Genomic DNA, 19,938 nt, shown 5'->3' with positions numbered 1-19,938 from the left:
TAACCATCTCATGGTTAAACAAGTTTATTTGATATTCATATGATCATTGGTGAATGCTACTTCACAACCTGTCAAATGGTTAACTCCTTTACGCTATTACTTGTTCATTCGCAACGTGTTGAGGCTATTGTTCACGTTCACGTTTTTTACTTATTCGTTGTTTCAAGATAACTACACATATAAATGTGTGTGTGTGTGTGTTAATTGTTAGAATAAGCTACTTATTCGAAGTTTCTAACGTACTTTAACATTTTAATTACTAAATTAGAATGTTTTTCACAGGTTAATTGCTATTATAATTTGTTGACATGTTAATCGTCAGTTACAATGAGAATGCTGGTTGGAGGTAAACACAATTAGCAGAATAATAGATACTTGTAACATCATAACTTGTTATTTCACATCATGTTCGATAATTAACAACATAACGTTTGAGCAGGCAACAAACAACTACTACTGCTGCTACTACTACTACTACTACTACTACTACAAGCGATTGTGTGTCCTTCCATTTGTACTTGTTACAAGTGTAATGACGGACACAATTTCAAGAAATCGTTCTTCTTAACTTTGTCTTCTATTCATATTTAAAATGTTTATATCTTAAATATTACGACCATATTTCAGTTGATTATTTCTACGGACATCTTCCAGTTTCCAAAAATGGACACGTTGTGATTTTTGGCTTTGCTTTGATTTTGAATGTCTGCTTGAGTTTGAACGTATGTAGAAGAGGCCCGAAAAGTGGCAGACATTAGTTGCTTTTTTTAACACAGGCACAAGTTTATAAAATTTTGGGGAGGAGCACAGTCGATTAGATAGATTCCAATGCATGATTTGTATTTATGTCATCGGCCTCGAACGGCTAACAGCAGATCTAACCTGAGAGGTATTGGAGCGCAGAACTTAATAATGGTAAACCAAATACCGCCAAGGTTTTTCACCTTCTCATCATTAAACTTTTGGAAACGCTGCAAAATTATTTTTTGACGTAGATGCGTAATAATACGCCTGTAAACAAACTTCTTTTGAAAAACTTAACTAAAGAAACCATGAGAATATTGCTTGACTATGAATTGCGAAATTTATTTAGTTGCACACATCATCTTAAATTTTGACATACCACCTGAATGCCCGTGGGGACATTCAGATTGCGTTGTCAAAATTAAAGATGACATTTTAAATTTCTTTCATAGAAACTCATAAGTTCGTTGTAACTATTGTTGTTCACATAGTTATTTTCCCATGTTTAGTCTTCACCAAGCAGGCACAAGATTGTTTTCCAGTTGCGAACAACTTGTCTGTTAATCCTGCAATATGTCTAAAAAATCAGAATTCTGTCAAAATTGAAGACAACTTGGATTACGTCATAGAAACTTACATTAAGTGGTAGTTGTTGTTGCTGCTGTCTTCAAGCCCTAAATCGTACAACCAAAGGCACCGAGGACTACAATTATCCAATGTGTCCATGCTTTTTAAGACGCTAGCCTGTTATTTGAAAATTATTTTCCTGCTAATTCCAGCAGTTTTGCTTGTTGGTGTCAACATTTACAGGAACTTTGCATTCCTATTTTCTAAGACAAGAATTCCAGTTACCTACGCGCGCAAACATTATTTCGTTTTGGGGTTTATTTTGCATGATTTTTTATGTAAAAACGTGTGTTGTAACAGATGTTGTTCTGAGACAAAGAGAATAAGTTGGAGGAGCGAGGCCATGTCATTGATGAAACCGCGATAGTAATGAAAGGAATCCAACAAACCGACCATTAATTGACTGATGGAATGATAAACAAGCAATCAATTAATTAATTGGTTAAATAGTTAACTGATAATAATAAAAGAAAGGAGAAAAAAAAACAGAAGAAAAACAGTGCATGCATTTCTTATTGGCAAGGTGACCCCTCTCCTTAAGATAAACACTCACTCACACACGGCTGAAATTGGGTAGGTAAGTGCACCTATGTACATTTTTTCAACTGTAATGCTGAACATCCCGACAAAACGCCTTGAATTGTCAGACGTCACATTTTCCTTTTCACATGATTTGAGAATGCTTCTGTCAAAGTTCACTGACGTGAATTGTCCTTATGTTTTGCGGTTTTTCATCTGTCGTTACGTTCTGGGTTCAAATTCCGCCGAGGTCGACTTTACCTTTCATCCTTTCGGGGTCGATAAATAAAGTACCAGTTTCGCACTGGGGTCGATGTAATCGACTTACTCCCTTTGTCTGTCCTTGTTTGCCCCCTCTATGTTTAGCCCCTTGTGGGTAGTAGAAATGATATATATATATTTATATATATATATATATATATATATATATATATTATATATATATATATATATCATGTATATATATATATATACATGTATATATATATATATATATATATACATGTGTGTGTATGTGTGTTGTTTGTATACATTCGTACACACACACACACAACCAGTTAGATAATTCCCAGCTTGTTTCTTCAGTGCCCAACTTTGCCACTTGTGACTCCGTTTCTACATTATTGATTTTGTTTTCCGACCTCAATATTTGATGAAACACTATTCCAAAATCACACGGAGCATTTAATGCTGCATTAAAGAATTTTTTATATATATTTGTCTTAACTATGTATTCCCGTAATTAAGCATAGTTGTCATCATCATCGTCATCGTCATCGTCATCGTCGTCATCATTATTATAAATCGTCACTTCTAATGGTAATAGCTTAGTCATCGTAAACCTGACTACTACTACTACTACTACTACTACTACTACTACTACTACTACTACTACTACTACTGCTACAAGTGATTGCATGTCCTTCGAGTTGTACTTATTGCAGATGCAATGATGGACATAATTTCAGGAAATCTTTCTTCTCAAATTTGTCTTCTATTTATATTTAAAATATATTTTAAATGCTATTTTTAGACCCGACTCCAAGGTTGGTTCCGGCTGTGACTTAGGTGTAAAAAGAGAACACAAAAAGCATCTAAACTTTAAGACAGCTGTTTCGGGAAAATGTTATTGATGTATTCATAAATAATATCATAACATGTAATTCACCATCCTCGGTTAAAATTTTAAGCAGGTAAGATATTAAACAGATCAGATTTTATACATCGAACCGGACTATACTTTGTGTGTGTGTATACATATATACGTGTGTGTGTGTGTATATATAAGTGTCCATATACATATACATATAATAGAAATATTAAAATTATTAAGTCTCTCTAAAGGAGATTACGGCAGCGTTACTGGATATTAATAGTTATCGCCATACTAATATAAGACTAAAGCTGTCGCTGATTAGCTCCAAGAGGCCATCGCCTCTAGCTAGCTATATGACACAGGAACCTTTAGAGAGACTTAATGATTTTAATATTTCTATTATTGAAAACAAGTGGATGTATTCCACCGTAACTAGGTAAATAAAATCTTCAGACGGTCAGTAGCGACACCTGCGGGTCTGACTACGCTGCATTGATAAAGGGCAACAACCCTGAAACATGTCTGCAGATGTCTGACTAGCAAGGTGAAGCGGCTGACCTCCCCTGTTCGAAGGTTGTAATGGACGCAGGTTCGTGTGTCATATAGCTAGCTAGAGGCGATGGCCTCTTGGAGCTAATCAGACAGCTTTAGTCTTATATTTATAGACTGCCATATTAGTATGGCGATAACTATTAATATTATATATATAATATATATATATATATATATATATATATATATATAATAGATATATATATATATATTATATATATATATATATATAATATATATATATATATATAATATATATATATATATATATATATATATACATATATATATATATATTTATTTTGGAAGTATGTATGTATGTAGTATGTATATATATGTATGTATGTATGCTTATATGCATATGTTTGTGTATCTGTGTTTGTCCCACCAACATCGTTTGGCAACCGATGCTGGTGCGTTTACGTCCCCGTAACTTAGCGGTCCAGCAAAAGAGACCGATAGAATAAGTACTAGGTTTACAGAGAATAAGTCCTGGGGTCGATTTGCTCGATTAAAGGCGGTGCTCAAATGACCGAAACCAGTGAAAGAATGAAAGACTATATATAAATGCCAATTTGACCTCTCCTCTTCTCATTTAATTATTCCTTTTATTATTCACTCTGAGTGCATGTGTGTGTATGCGCGTGTATGTATATATGTGTATGTATTCTGGATATGTTTAATTGCATGTTAGTGCATATAAGGCATGTGCATTATGTTCATTGTTGGATGTGCCCACTTAATATAATCATACCCCAAAGTAAACATAACAAAAACATTAATAACGACTGTGCTGCAGCTGGGCCACAGTCTTTGGCCTAGAACACGTAAAAGATAAGTGTAACACACACACAAATATATACTAATTAAGGTTATTTCACTTTAACTTGTTTCCTCTTATAATACCGATAAGCATTTAGATACTATTTTAAAAAATGAATAATAGCAGCGCCCTGCATGGCCTTTGGTCTGGAACATGTCATGGGTAAAAATATAACATCAACAGCTCTTTGCTATCTAAGATTATTTCATCTCAATTTAAACATCCATCGATATATCTTTTATTGCATAAATTTATAGATCTTCATATTTATGTTAAAAATTTCGATTGTGTCTGCCATTTCAACACACAAATACAGAATAATATAAACTTTTTTCCGCCTATGCCTCTCTCTTTCTCTCAAACTTTTTAACTTCCTAATTTTTCACGGATTCCACTATTTCTGTCTCATTTCTTCTTCTCCCCCTTCTCTCTCTGTCTATATCCTTCACCATTCGAGTTATTAACTCCCTTGATGTAACACACGAACGAAACAATCAGTCCATCCCCTCCTCACCGTGGCGGGGACGCTGGCAACGGGTAGTGTCAGAGCTATGCCGTCGGGAACTTCGGTTCCTGGTAGGGCCACCCAAGGCGGATTGGTCTGACACCGAGTGGTATTAGGGCCACAACCCGCAGACGGGGCTCTGGTGAAAATCTTCGGAGTGTCTGCTTCGGCAACTGACAGGTCCCTGCGTCTGTGGACAATCTGCGGCAAACAAGATGTCTCTACATGTGGGATTGTTGGGGACCGCTTGTGAATTCCATATTCCCACGAAACTTCTATGAATTCTCAATGGCACTATTAAATACTATGGCGAATTTTCATTCGACTATTACTACCGCTGCTACTGCTACTTCAAGTACTACACAAATCTACCCAAATCCTGCTATTGCTCTTCCGCTATTTCGGCGTAGAAAGGACCTGAGAGTAGCATCCTGGAACGTCAGAACACTTCGTGACGACGGTGTCCAGGCACTTACGATGAAGGCTCTGCACAGGTACCGCGTGTCCGTTGCTTGTCTTTCAGAAGTGCGGCTTGCGGACGTCGGCCATCTTCCGATCAAAGTCCCCGGCGAAGAATTCACCTACCATCTGTATCACAGTGGTGTGACTGATAACAGTGGCCTCCACGGGGTGGCTATAGCGCTCAGCCCTGACGCGCAAGCGGCTTTGCTAGCGTGGCAGCCAATCTCGCACCGACTCGCGCTGGTTCGATTGAAGGGTCAAATCTCCAACGTCAGCGTCATCGCTGTGTATGCTCCCACTCTCAGTGCAGACGATGCGGACAAGATGCGGTTCTACGCAGATCTTCAGGCGGCGGTGGATGTTCCTTCCAGTGATGTTCTCATTGTTGCTGGGGACTGGAACGCTCGGACCGGACCTGCTGACGATACAACACGGCGCATTCTGGGACGCTTTGCCCAAGGTGCTCGCTGTGACAATAGCGAACGGCTCGTGTCTTTTGCGGAGGCTAATCGTCTTAACGTCACCAACACTCGCTTTCAGCGTCCACGACGTCATCTCAACACGTGACGTTCCAATGATGGGAGGACGGCCAATCAGATCGATTACATCCTGGTCAGATCGCGGTGGGCCAGCTCGGTGATGGACTCTCGGGAGTTCCGGGGGGGGGGGGGCTGACACGGGCAGTGAGCATGGATCAGACCATTCTCTTGTTCGGGCGACCCTTCGTCTCAGGCTGCAGGCGAGACCTCCTCCTACGCGTCAAAAGAGAATTGATGTCTCGCGTCTCAAACTCGAGGCTGGGAACCATTTTCGGCTTCAGCTCAGAAACCGATTCCTAGTGCTTGGCGACGAGTTGGTTCAACAACAGGAGCAGGAATGGAGCGCACTCAAGGTGGCCGGGAAGCATCTTGGGTCCACCAGACGGCGCCATCGGGACTGAATCTCCGGCGACACTCTTGAACTCGCTGAGAGGGCGAGAGTGGCTCGACTGGAGGGTGCACCAAATTTTCGAGATCTGCGACGACATGCCTCGAGGGCCATCCGGGCCGATCGGAATGCACACTGGCGTGCATTCGCAGAGCAGATGGAGGGGGCAGCAGCCTGTGGTGACTCGCGCTAACTCTACCAGCTGGTGAAGCAGGCTAGCCCAGGCAATACGGGTATCAGTGAGACGATCCGTGATCGGACTGGCGCGGTCATTACGAATCTTAGTGACCGGCTGGATCGATGGCGGGACCACTTCTCCGAGCTGCTCAACCATTCGCCACCATCTTCACAAACATTCGTGCAGCCAACTGGGGACGACTACGATTGCAGCACTGCCCCTCAAACGGTCGAGGAGGTACGTGGTGTCCTGACCCGTCTCCGGAACAACAAAGCATCAGACGAAGATGGTATTCCAGCAGAGGTGTACAAAGCCGAGCCAGATGTCTTCGCATCCTCGCTCCATTGAGCCTTCCCGGCGGTGTGGACGACGGAGCGTTTCCCTGAGGACTGGAGTGATGCAACTCTCCTGCCGTTCTTCAAAAGGCTGTGCTCAAACTATAGGGGCATCAGCCTTATCGATGTTGCTGCCAAATCCTTCGCAATTTTTCTGCTGAAGAGGTTCCAGACCGTCCGTGATGTCCGTACACGCCCTTCTCAGGGTGACTTCCGTCCGGGAAGAGGGTGTGTCGATCAAATCTTCAACCTCCGGCGTGTTCTGGAACAACGGTGGGTGTACCAGCAGCCTACTGTTCTATGCTTCATCGACTTCAATGCTGCCTTTAATTCGGTAGATCGGGAGGCCCTGTGGCACATAATGCAGGCGGACGGTATCCCAGAGAAACTGCTCTACCTCATACAAGTCTACTACCGATCGACTCGAGCACGCGTCAGGGTCTATGATGAGCAGACGGCGCCGTTTGATGTTGGGACAGGTGTGTGGCAGGGGTGTGTGCTGTCGCCAACCCTCTTCAACTACGCCATTGACTACGTTCTCAACACCGCGCTCCGGGACTACCGAGGCGTAGAGGTTGGGAGAGAAGTCGCGGTGTCGGACCTGGCCTACGCGGACGACATCGTACTGATGGGTGCAAGTAGGGAGGATGTTCAGGTGGCTCTCGAAGGGGTTCAAACGGCAGCAGCCGCGGTTGGTCTCCGAATCAATGCCGCTAAGTCAAAGGTGATGAGGTCGTTGGTTCCGACTGATATCTGGCAGCCAATATCTCTCACGGGTGAGGACCTGGAGGTGATCCCAAACGGTCAGGGTGCAGCTGAGGTCGATCATCGCATCAATGCTGCTCGATCTGCCTTTGGACGCCTAAAGTGGTGTCTGTGGGACCGAAGGGAGATCTCATCGGTGACCAAAGAGTGAATATATCAGGCCGTCGTTCGCACAGTACTTCTCTATGGTTAGGAAACGTGGCCTATGCGGGTGGTCGATCAACGAAAGCTGGAAGTCTTCGACAATGAGTGCCTCCGGTGCATTCTTCGCTACCGTCGGGTGGATGGTGTTCCCACTGCCAATCTCCGACGTCGCCTATCTCTACGGACCCTTCCATCTGTCCTTCTGTAACGGTGCTTGCGGTGGTTTGGCTATGCATGTCCGGTGGGTGAACTGAGCCGCGATGTCCTTCTCCCAACTCCACTTCCCAACTGGCGAAAACGCGCGGGCGGGTATATGAAGACCTGGGCTGCGACGATCAAGGAGGACCTCTCCGTGCTCACGGGTCCGCAGGTGGTCGGCCTGCATCGATGGAATCGTGACTGGCTCGCTATCTCCAGTGAACTGGCGCAGGATGGTCGTGCGTGGGTTGCCATGGTTCGAGATGCCTCAAGGGTGCTAGAAGAAGCCGACTCAACCCGCCCAGGGTGAATGTCGCCACAAGTACAAGTAAAGTAAGTAAAACAATCAGCCAGCAGGAACAGCAATAATAGCAATAATAATGATTGTTCTATCTCTTCTAAACACATTAGCAGCAACAAGTGTTCAGCACCTCATGTCAGATCTATGAGAGCACTCCCTTTGATACGGATTTTGTTAATATGACCTTAGCGCCGCTGATCTTCAGTCATGGAAATTTAATAGTCATGATTTGATACAACCTAACATCACCGGGGACCTTCAAAGATGTAAATATATATTTATGCAAAGTGAACTCTGTCTAGAGATAGTAATAAAATATTTCTGATAAGCAAAAGGTTAGCAAGATAATTGACACATACTGGTGTTAACAAATGTTATATCACAACAAAATTTCAAATGATTCACTTATTTGCGATTTAATAGCAGTTAGAACGTTGCTCCACTTAATATTTTCTTTTCAATTTTTTTTTCGGGGGGGGGGGGACTTTTGGGCATAGCTAAAAAAATTTTTTTTTCTAATTGTAATTTTAAAGAATGTTACTAATCTGCTCTCTTGATGAAGCTCTTTGGGATTTAGCTCTGGTATTCTTACATGTCGTAGCTAACCCAAGTACAGCATGTTTAAGTAAACAGGTATTCATTATATATTAAAATAGCTGCCTCAAAGTCCAATTGTTTTTCCTGCGTATTCACTATAAAAAAAACAAAACCTTTTTCCTTTTCTAACTTTATCTACAAACTGAATTCAAAATGAATTTTGATATACACACACACACACACACACACACACACACACACACGCACACTCGCTCACACACAATAGCAATCATTTGCTTTGTTTTCTCAGCAAATTTTTCTATCTATTTGTTTTACCCAATTCAAACCCTGACCAGTAATCCGTACATTCTTTCAGTTTTTCTCATCATCAACCATTTAAATGATTTTATGATGCAAATTTGCTGGCATTTCTGAAGAACTGCCTTCGAGGAATGAAACGCATTATGACATGTAACATTGATTATATGTACATATGTATGTATGTATGAATGTATGTATGTATGTATGTATGTATGTATGCATGTATGTATGAATGTTTGTATGTATGTATGTATGTATGTATGCATGTATGTATGTATGTATGTATGCATGTATGTATGTATGTATGAATGTATGTATGCTATGTATGTATGTATGTATGTATGTATGTATGTATGTATGTATGAATGTTTGAATGTATGTATGTATGTATGTATGTATGTATATGTATGTATGTATGTGTACGCAAAAAATATATTTAGCCTCGCTCGCAGAAGGAGAACCTTGTGATGTATCCACTAGGGTATATTTACACAACGCTGCTAAACGTATGCATATAAACAACATACACATTCACACACATACACACACACACACACACACACACACACACCACACACACACACACACACACACACGGTTCAAAATGTACAAAAAAAATCAGAAGACAGACACAGGTGAGAGAACAATAAACAAAGCGTATTAGTTTGACGTTCAGGAAAAATGGAAAAGTCTTTGACGCTTCGAGCCTAGGCTCTTTGATAGAAGAATGAAGAAAGAAAACGGAAAGAGAAAAAAACGTGCCTGGATTAATTGTTTTACATGTTGAATTGACCAAAAGGATGTGGTTGGATGGAAAGGGAGACAACTGTAACCTGGCTGAAGTGTGTGAGCTAGCGTTGCGCGTGTGCGCACGCCTGTATATGTGCGTGAGCGCGCGCGTGTATGTAAACGTGTGCGAGTATATATGTATGGGAGTGTGTGAGGCAGTGTGCCGTATGTGTCTGTGAGATTATCAGATGTATGTGTGTGTATGTGCAAATGCATATGCATAGTAGCAAATGTGTGCATTTATGCTTTGTGCAAGTAGCGTGTGTATTATGTGTGTTTATGAGTAAATATTGTGTGTGTGTGTGTATGTTTATGCTTGTGTCTGCATGTGTGCGTGTCTCTGATATCAGTTGGTGTGTGTATATTGGCTGCTGGATAGAGTGTGTGGGTATGGAGTTGATATGTGTGTTTGTGCTTGTGAATGTGTTTGTAAAGCAATCCTATGTAGGTGTGTGTGTGTGGTGTGGGTACTGAGTTTAACGGTGTAGAGAAGGTATGTGAGAGGTGGATGAGGAAGCACAATGGAAGATGGAAGGTGTGTGCTGTGTGCTGTGAGTAAAAATATATATATATGTATACATACATAATACATACATACATACATACACACACACACACACAGACACACACACACACACACACACACACACATATATATATATATGGCCTGCTCGCTTAGCCAGCGGGGTGGCGTCATTTGAAGGTTAAAACAATGCGAAGCGCATTGTGACCAGCGATGTGTAGCAACATCTGATAGTCTAGTCGATCACGGTGATCACGGTGATATATATATATATATATATATATATATATATATATATATATATATATATATATATAAAGTTAATCCAAACAAGAAAACACAAAAAAACACAACAACGCGAGGACGTGGAACAAATAAAGTATTATTGGACGCTCAGGAAAGAAGGGAAGAAGGAGGGTTTAACGTTTCGAGCGGAGCTCTTCGTCGGAAACATAGGAGAAGGAAAGATCCCGAGAAGGGAAGACAGGGGAAAAAAATCACTGGCGGTACTCACGAGGTCATATATATATATATATATATATATATATATATATATATATACTCTTTTACTTGTTTCAGTCATTTGACTGCGGCCATGCTGGAGCACCGCCTCTAGTCGAGCAAATCGACCCCGGGACTTATTCTTTTGTAAGCCCAGTACTTATTCTATCGGTCTCTTTTGCCGAACCGCTAAGTAACGGTTATATATATATATATATATATATATATATATAAACGTGTTTTTGAAAGTATGAATGGAAGTGTGTATGTATGTGTATATATATTTGTATGTGTGTACAAATTATGTGTGTGTGTGTGTGTGTGTGTGGAGGGCTCTAAATGCCAATTAAATCTTCCAATAGTAAAAGCCGCCACTTGTCTGCAACACGTATGTTATTGGGCATGTGTGTGTGTGTGTATACGTGCATGGTTGTCTGTCTGTGTGTCTGTGCCTAAATCTCAAGAAAGTCTTTCAGTAATGTCAGTCTCCTCTTCTCAGCAACATCCATCTGGTTTTCCAAATCCCCTCTGTCTGTGATTTCAGCTCTCTCTATCTTCCAGGACAAATTTTCAACCTCTGCCTCCAACTGAGCCTGTTGATATTCAAACAGCTCCTTTCTTGCCCCTTTATCCATATAATAGGCGTATGGGTAGGTGTACTGTAAAGTGTATCGGCACTTTTTCAACAGAGTTGCAGCATCAAGCAGATATTGCCAATCAATCCACGTTCCAGAGTTATTCATCACCTTGTCTTGGATTCTACTTTTGATGCTAGTCAGGGTCTGTTCTTCAAGTTTAAGACTTTTGGCATGATTATCCCACCTTTCAAAATAGAAGAGGTATTTCTTGAGGGCCTCCCTCGCTTGCGCATGGGCAGATTCATTAGCAATGTTGGGATTTTCTTTGTAACGACTGCATTCGTAGTATTCGCTACCATGAGTTTTCCAATCTCCTAAACACATCCAGCAAAAATCATGTTTGCATCGTGAACATTGCATGTGATTACATCCACCATTCTTCTCTATGCAAACGTGACATCTTGGACAATCTTTAGTGTGAGCCGATATGTAGTTTGCAGTCTCGGAATCATCGGCACACTTTGTTAACCATTTCTTGATGGTATTACAATCAGTGGGAGCGTGGTATTCTATTCCGCATCTGAAACAAAAAGAAGTTTTGCATTTGGAACAGTCCACTTTTTTGGCTTGGGGCTGTGGGGCTCTGACTATTACTGGGCAGTTGGGACCAGGGCAGAATCGCAACTCAGGATGGGTCTTGACGTGGTCCATAAATGTAAGTCTCATGTATCGGTCTCGGATGTCCGGCTGACTGAGAACTTCACAGATTATGTTCTCCGGTACGAGCACGTTACACTCCGCTGCCATACACTGAATTCGTATGGTGACCCCTTGGTAGATTTGTACTTGAAAATATCTATCCCAGCATTCTTTGCAGAAGGGATGGCCGCAGGTTAGACACTCCATCCTGTCTCGGGAATACCAGATGGTACAGACGGTGCATACTAAACTGTTAGCTCCAGGATCCTGATATTTGACTGAAGGCATTATATTGGACTCCACCAGTAATCCTGCAGGATTCTCATTGTGTTTTTTAATCAAGTTATCCTTTTGCCAACCATGTTCCTGAAGGAGCATCTTGGAAAGAGCTGGGCTTATATCGACAGAGCTGCACAGGTACTCCACTTCTTCATTTAGCAACCGTTCGACGTCCTCTACTGTTAGGAGTTCGTACTCGAAGTGTTCGGTATCGTCGTTTTTCGGTTTGTCAATGTCAAGGTCATTACTGTCGCTGTCATAGTAACACAGAAGATCATCCTCTTCTTGGTCAGACTGGTCGTACTCCGAGTCCTGGTCGGAAGCTTGGCTTTGCATCTCGGATGACATGATCAATGAGAGGCTACGTGCAGCTTCCTTCAATAGTTGTGACCTCTAATGTCACCAAACTTTTTTTTCTATGTCTATTTCTACCTTTTATCCACACATCGGGCACCAAAATGACTAAGCTTTTTGTAATTAACAGGTGTGTATATATACTTATGTATATATGTGTGTATGTATGTATATCTGGCGGCTAATAGTAGTTGAATGTATACATTAGCATTCAGATGGCTCTATATATTATATATATACACACACATATACTCTGTCACAGACAGGGACATATATATATTATATATAGTGTATGTATGTATGTGTGTGTGTTACAGTGTGTATATATATTTGTTATATATACTGTTGAATGTTAAATATGTAGGTGATCATTCGTATGTTGACATACATGTATGTAGTGTCCTGTGTATATAATTAGCTATACAGTCACATTTATACGTTGACATGAATATATCTGTGTTTATATGTGTGTATATATGTGTGTATATATACTGGTGTTTTACATTTACCAAGCTCAAACACTTAGGTATTCAAATATATACATATGCACATATACATGCATATTCATTCGTGTTGAATATATTATATATATAAGGATAAATATTATGTATATGTGTGCATATATATATATATGTATATATATATGTGTGTGTGTGGATGTAGCCAGGTATCTGTGTAATGTAAGCTGTATATTCACATCTGAAGTATATATATCAACTGAAGTATATAATGCAGTGTATATATATATATATATAGCACGGAATTATATATATGTATATATATATATAAACAACAACGAAATCAGAGTAAATGCAAAAAAAAAGTATTCTACATACAATTATCCGTGTGTATACGTATGTATGTTTTATACACACACCCACACACTTCTATTTCATGTGTGTGAGTGCATATATATACACACATATATATACATATGCCTATATATGTTATATATTACGGACTTTCCTGTCGTTAGACGACACAGATGATTTGTTTATAGGAATCAAATGTTTGTGTAGACATAAGCTCACTCCTTCCATCAAATCAACATTACCTGTACAGGTGCAACTAGGTGCCACATGTCAGATAACAAAATGATCGCAGAGCAACGCTAAGTGAAGTGCTTTGCTCAAGAACACAACGCATCGCCCAGTCTGGGAATCGAACCCACAATCTTGCAATCGTGAATTAATATGCATACATGTATATGAGTATATGTATACATGTATGTATACAACATCCCCATGCACATATATGGAGGGAGAGAGAAAGAGAAACAATGGCTAAGTGTCACATCTAGCATCAAATTCACATTTTGAGGACGTCAAATGTTACTTTATGAATGCATTTTGCTGTTGTTCTAAGCTTTGAAAAGGGCATATTTTTTCAAGCTGAAGTGTCGGTGTAATTGTATTCAATTTATTATGAAAGAGCTAATTAATATAAATCGTAAAAAAAGCAACCTATTTTTATTTTATTGAACCATAAATAAATAATATATCTAATTAATTAATGACATTTTAGCTATTGCTTTAGCCAGACGACACAAGACTCATTATTTCAAGAGTGGAAAGAGGTCGACTGACGGGTTTCCAGTGTAACCCAAGTATTTTTATAGCAATTGCAGACAGAATAAAAGACGTAATATACAACGGCGTCATTTGAATTCGGAAGTTAGATGCATGGAACCAGACACTAAATAGTTTTAAAGCCTGGCACTCACTGCTGTAAACTTCGTTAAAATTTTAAAAACTAAAAGAAATTCAAACATACAAAGTATTCTCTCTGGAATGCTTTAAAGAGACAGAAGTTTAAAAAAATTATTAATTCATAAACTGTTTTAAAAAGCCGTTGACATCTCTACAAAAAATTGAAAACCGTCTCGGAACCAGATGAACAAAAAAATAATGAAAGTAATTATTTTGCTGCTGTTGTTTAATTGTTTAATTGCTGTTACTTAATTGCTTTGAATTTTTGATCAGCTCTACTCAATTAGACCAACACATGTAGGAAGCAGGTACGCCAGTACTCAGAAAGGTTCCATGTTTTTGATATTGCTGTTGTTATTGCCTTTGTTGTTGTTGTTGTTACTGTGTAACCTCCGGTCAATCGTGCTAAAGAATACTTGTGGTACCCAGACAGTTTAGCAAACATCTTTGTGCAATCCATGAATCCGACTTACAGACTAATACCTATTCTTCGTATTCTTAAGGACTCTACACGTCTGCGTCGTCAGTGTCGAATTTCTTATCATTCAACTGGCGTTCGAGCCACCTTACCTTTGCTTTTCAGCTATGAAGTGATCCCGTATTTTAATCAGATATATGATCACGTTCTGTTTTGTTTTCAAATATACTATTACAGCTTCGACCTCTGAAATATATCTTTAGGTTTATAACTGGATGGGGTTAGTTTAAAGGAGATTGCGGTGTTACTATTTTCAGAAAGGAACTCACCATGAAAAACCGACCGGAAGTTTTTCTACAATCTTTTAAACCAGTCTAATAAATTTAGATTAGAAACAATCTAATTAATTTCTATTTTGGTCTGATATTTAAACTACACACTGACATAAGAATCATATATTTAACTAAGTACTCTTTTTGCACAATGCATAAGATCGACGCTTGTGGTTGGAATTGAACCGTACATGTGATATTTCTATTTATTTTATTGGCCATGCAGAGAACGATTTCATAAGTTGATCCGAGGTTGATTTCATTATTAAGTCGTAAGTAATAGGAGATTACATAACACTTCTAAGCATCTACGCCGCCATCTAATCCAGACGGTTACATTAGTACCAGCATTATAAATTGTTAGAGAAGGTATGAACTTAGAACGTAAACGGTCGAAAATAATTATTAGAAGCTGTAAACCTACTTGCCCTTTAGTGAGAGCAAACGCACACAGAGTCACAAATTGTAGGTAAGTAGGTTCCGTCGACCAAATCTACTCAATATATGACAAACATTTATCTTATTGACTATGAGTGGCTAAAATACCAAGTCGCCCCTCGCGAACGAAAACAGCATTTTATCCTATAGTCGCATCTGGCAAATCAATGTCTTTTAAAATAAGTCATGTATGGATTTATGTTGCATTCATTGAGCACTGGCTTACCTAGCTTGATGTAATACGATGTCTTTTAAAGTGCCTGTGTAGGCTTTAAAGCCGATATGTTAAATCATTTCTTCGGCAAATGGAAATAAATAACATTAAATAATGATTGAATTGTACAATAGATGTCATTCTCTACTGAAAATGACAATCTCTTCTTACAACTATTGTGTATATATAGTGCGTTCGTGCGTACTTGGATTGAAAAATACATATACATATGTATGTATGTATGAATATATATATATATATATATATATATATATATATTATATATATATATATATATATATATATACAAGAATATTATTGACAGTGAGTTCGAAGTTTCAGCCAGTTAAGCCATCGACGGACTGCGGTACATTGAAGTTAATATTGCTTTATATAGTCTCTGTTGAGCTAAAATCTTACTTGGCCGTGTGGGTTTGAGTGGTAACTAGAGTTTAGGGGGGACTGTTATGGAGAGGTGCTTTGGAGAGAATTTTATTGATTAAATTTGCGGTTATGTTATTGTTTAGTATTTATTCAATATTAATGATTTCAAATTTTTGTCACAAGGGCAGCTGGGGGGAGGTATTAGGTCAATTACATCGACCCTAGTGTGTAATTGGTACTTATTTAATCGGCCCCGAAAGGATGAATGGCAAATTCGACCTCGGCGGAATTTGAACTCAGAACGTAACGACTGGCGAAATACCGCTAAGCATTTCGCCGGCACGCTAACGATTCTGCCTGTTCGCCGCCTTAATTAATTCAATAATAATAACCACCACCTACCAAATAAAAACAGGAAATGCTCTAAATTACAACAACAACAAAGACAGGTAAAGAAACCGACCAGCTAAAACATAATACCTACTTATATTCTTTTGTGAACCCCTAAAATATATCATTACAACAAAAAAATGTTGACACACCCAGTTACTAAGTCTTTAAATATTGGACTTTGCACCTTTGACCTTTACATTGTTAAAGCAAAGGATTAAATCCGATAAACCCCAAAATAACTTAGACTATTGACCTATCATATAACTACCCACCAAAAGGGAAACACTTGAATATGCACAGCTACTTACAAAGTTCTGCATGCACGAATAAATTCTAAACAATGACATAAATTCAAATTTAATCAATAAAAATTTCTCCAAAAACACCTCGCCATAACAACCAACACTAAAACCTAACTATCACTCCACTCAAACCTCACACCTAAGGAAGAGTTTGAACTCAACAGAGATTATATAAAACCAAGATTAACTTCAAAGCATCACTGTCCGATGATGGCTTATCTGACCGAAACTTCGAGGTTACTGTCAATAGTAAACTTTAATAATAATAATAATAACAATATTAGTAATACAGAATATATTGGATCCACAGCGAAAGAAATTAAAAGAAGAATTTCCCAGCATTATCAGTCTTTCAAAAATCCCAAATTAAAAAATTCTACAGGTCTAAGTAAATACATTTGGGAGTTAAAATCTAATAAAATAGAATACACCCTTAACTGCTATATTATTTGTAGAGCGAACACATATAAAATAGGTAACAAAATGTGCTTATTATGTACAACAGAGTTTATGAAAATAGTCGAGAGAGTTCTTATTAATAAACACTGGTGAAGAGAGAGGAATAAAATGCCGGCATAGAAATAGCTTTACGTATAATAAAATGAAAAATATATAAAATAACCCCCTCCCTCCACAAAGCATATCATCTCCACACACTTATGATGAATATAGTTACTAGAAGTTTTAATAGTATTTATAGTAGTTTTACATACGTATATACTAAGTATCTATTAAACAATATTACCTATGTCTTTACTACCCATAAAGGGCTAAACACAGAGGGGACAAACAAGGACAGACAAACGGATTAAGTCGATTACATTGACCCCAGTGCGTAAATGGTACTGAATTTATCGACCCCGAAAGGATGAAAGGCAAAGTCGACCTCGGCGGAATTTGAACTCAGAACGTAACGGCAGACGAAATACCGCTAAGCATTTCGCCCAGCGTGCTAACGATTCTGCCAGCTCGTACTTATTAAACAATATTCCCTTTAAATGCATAGTCAGGTTACATTTATGTAACATAAATCTCAAAATCTACAACACTTTAAAACTCCATTTATAACTAGATTTACGATTATAGCCCCATTTCTAGTTATTATCTCCTCTTGACTCCAACCTCTCGTATAGTATTATTTTTAGAGTATTTTCAGAGTATTTTATTTTATTCTTTTATATTATACCCAATTCCCATAATACTTAGCGTTTGACAGTGGGAGCGGCCATTTGGTCTTGAACTTGTCGTAAAGTAATCTATCTTCATTGTTTCTTTTATTCACTAAGTTTCTAACGTAAGTAGTTGTATTTACTAATTAATTTTTATTCTAGACTATTAACTCACATTTAACATAAAACATGTTTTATTATACTAATATTGACAGGGGTATATTTTACACAAAATTATTACAAGTAATATAATTTCTATAATATATATTTAGATATAGTATAAGATTTGATGTGTTTCTAATTCAATCGTTAATAATTTCCTCAGGTAGAGCATTTTCAATATATATCTTTAGTTATTTAATTGTACTTTAGGCATTTAATATTTTAAAATATATTTGTAATTTTTATTTTTAATATAATTTTTAACTTTTACCCGTACATAATAATAACATATATGGCCTGAAGACGCACTGGTGGATTTATGTATTAAGTATAGCCTTAATACATACCCCAACAGCGCAGAAATACATGTAGCGATTACTTGTACTAACTTCTTTCCCCACAGATCAATAACAGGTAAGATATATTTATTTAACTAATTTTATTTTATGTTATTTTAATTATTTTATCTGATTTAATTTTCTCTGCGTATACCATACCATGAGGTCATCCTGAAATAGAAGTTGTTTATCTATTGGTAAATATCCCAAATTTGCAATAATAAATAAATATATATATGTATATATAGTAAATAAATAAATAAGTTAATATAGTGTCTAAAAGTTGATGAACCACCTATTGATCCCCTCCATTTACTTATTGCTATATGTATATATATGTATGTATGTGTGTGTGGTGTGTGTGTGTGTGTATATATGTATATTAATAATTTTGTTATATATTTAAATAATATAAATTAAATAATCTTATGTATTGGCTTAAGTTTTTCATTGTATGATTTGCCTAATAGTGGTTTTATCTCTAATTTAATATAATATATATAAATATATATATATATATATATATATATATATATATATATTATATATATTATATATATATATATATATATATATATAACGGGAAGCTTTATGAAAATAGACAAAAGACGAAGCAGGTGGAAAACAAACAAACAATTGTATTAGTATGGCGCTCAGGAAATATAAATAAAACAAGTCAAGAAATATAAATAAAATATATATATATCTATATATATATATATATATATATATATATAGATATATATATATATATATATATATATCATACATCATATATATATATATCGTTGAATAAGGGCTGCGAGCTATTCACAATTATAAAAGCCTGGCTACCTAACAGCTGCCTATAGTTACAGGCTGAAAAGACGAAAGAGCAACTCGATGGAACCATAAATTATACCAGAATATTAAACTATTTTTTATATGTGTTTGCACGAAATAACACTTAATTTTCAGTTTCCTTTCATGTCTATCTCACGGACAATAACCAGAGCTCTGAAATCTATTAATATTTTATTGAGCTTTAAATGTGCTCTTGACTAGCAAGTATGTGTGCATAACATTATATATACATACATACATACATACATTCATACATATGTAAATAACTCTCGATATATATATATACCCCTTATATACATATATATGTACATATTAATATATTTTTTATATACAGACATGCATTCACATGCACCCGCGCACACATAACACAGACTCGCACAACTCTCTATGGATGGACGTGTGCATTGTATGTATCTGATATTTGCTTTAGTCCCAGCATTCATATTATTTAGTATATCTGTCTCGATATATAATCAAGA

The 19,938-nt window shown here is 37.8% G+C and overlaps 2 protein-coding genes across 2 annotated transcripts in view; both read right to left on the bottom strand.

Annotated features, from left to right (window-relative positions):
* LOC115209818 overlaps positions 1 to 19,938 on the bottom strand; it is a 383,965-nt gene that overhangs the window by 42,975 nt on the left and 321,052 nt on the right. The window lies entirely within an intron of this gene.
* LOC115209817 (potential E3 ubiquitin-protein ligase ariadne-2) lies at positions 11,119 to 13,382 on the bottom strand. The gene has a single exon (XM_029778372.2). It carries the CDS (start codon positions 12,749 to 12,751, stop codon positions 11,300 to 11,302), a length of 1,452 nt encoding a protein of 483 aa, XP_029634232.1. The 5' UTR covers positions 12,752 to 13,382; the 3' UTR covers positions 11,119 to 11,299.

Source organism: Octopus sinensis, linkage group LG3 (genome assembly GCF_006345805.1).
Source record: "Octopus sinensis linkage group LG3, ASM634580v1, whole genome shotgun sequence".
NCBI classification, from domain to species: domain Eukaryota; kingdom Metazoa; phylum Mollusca; class Cephalopoda; order Octopoda; family Octopodidae; genus Octopus; species Octopus sinensis.
The sequence above is the reverse complement of the archived record's forward strand: the minus strand, read 5'-3'. Positions and strand labels throughout refer to the sequence as shown.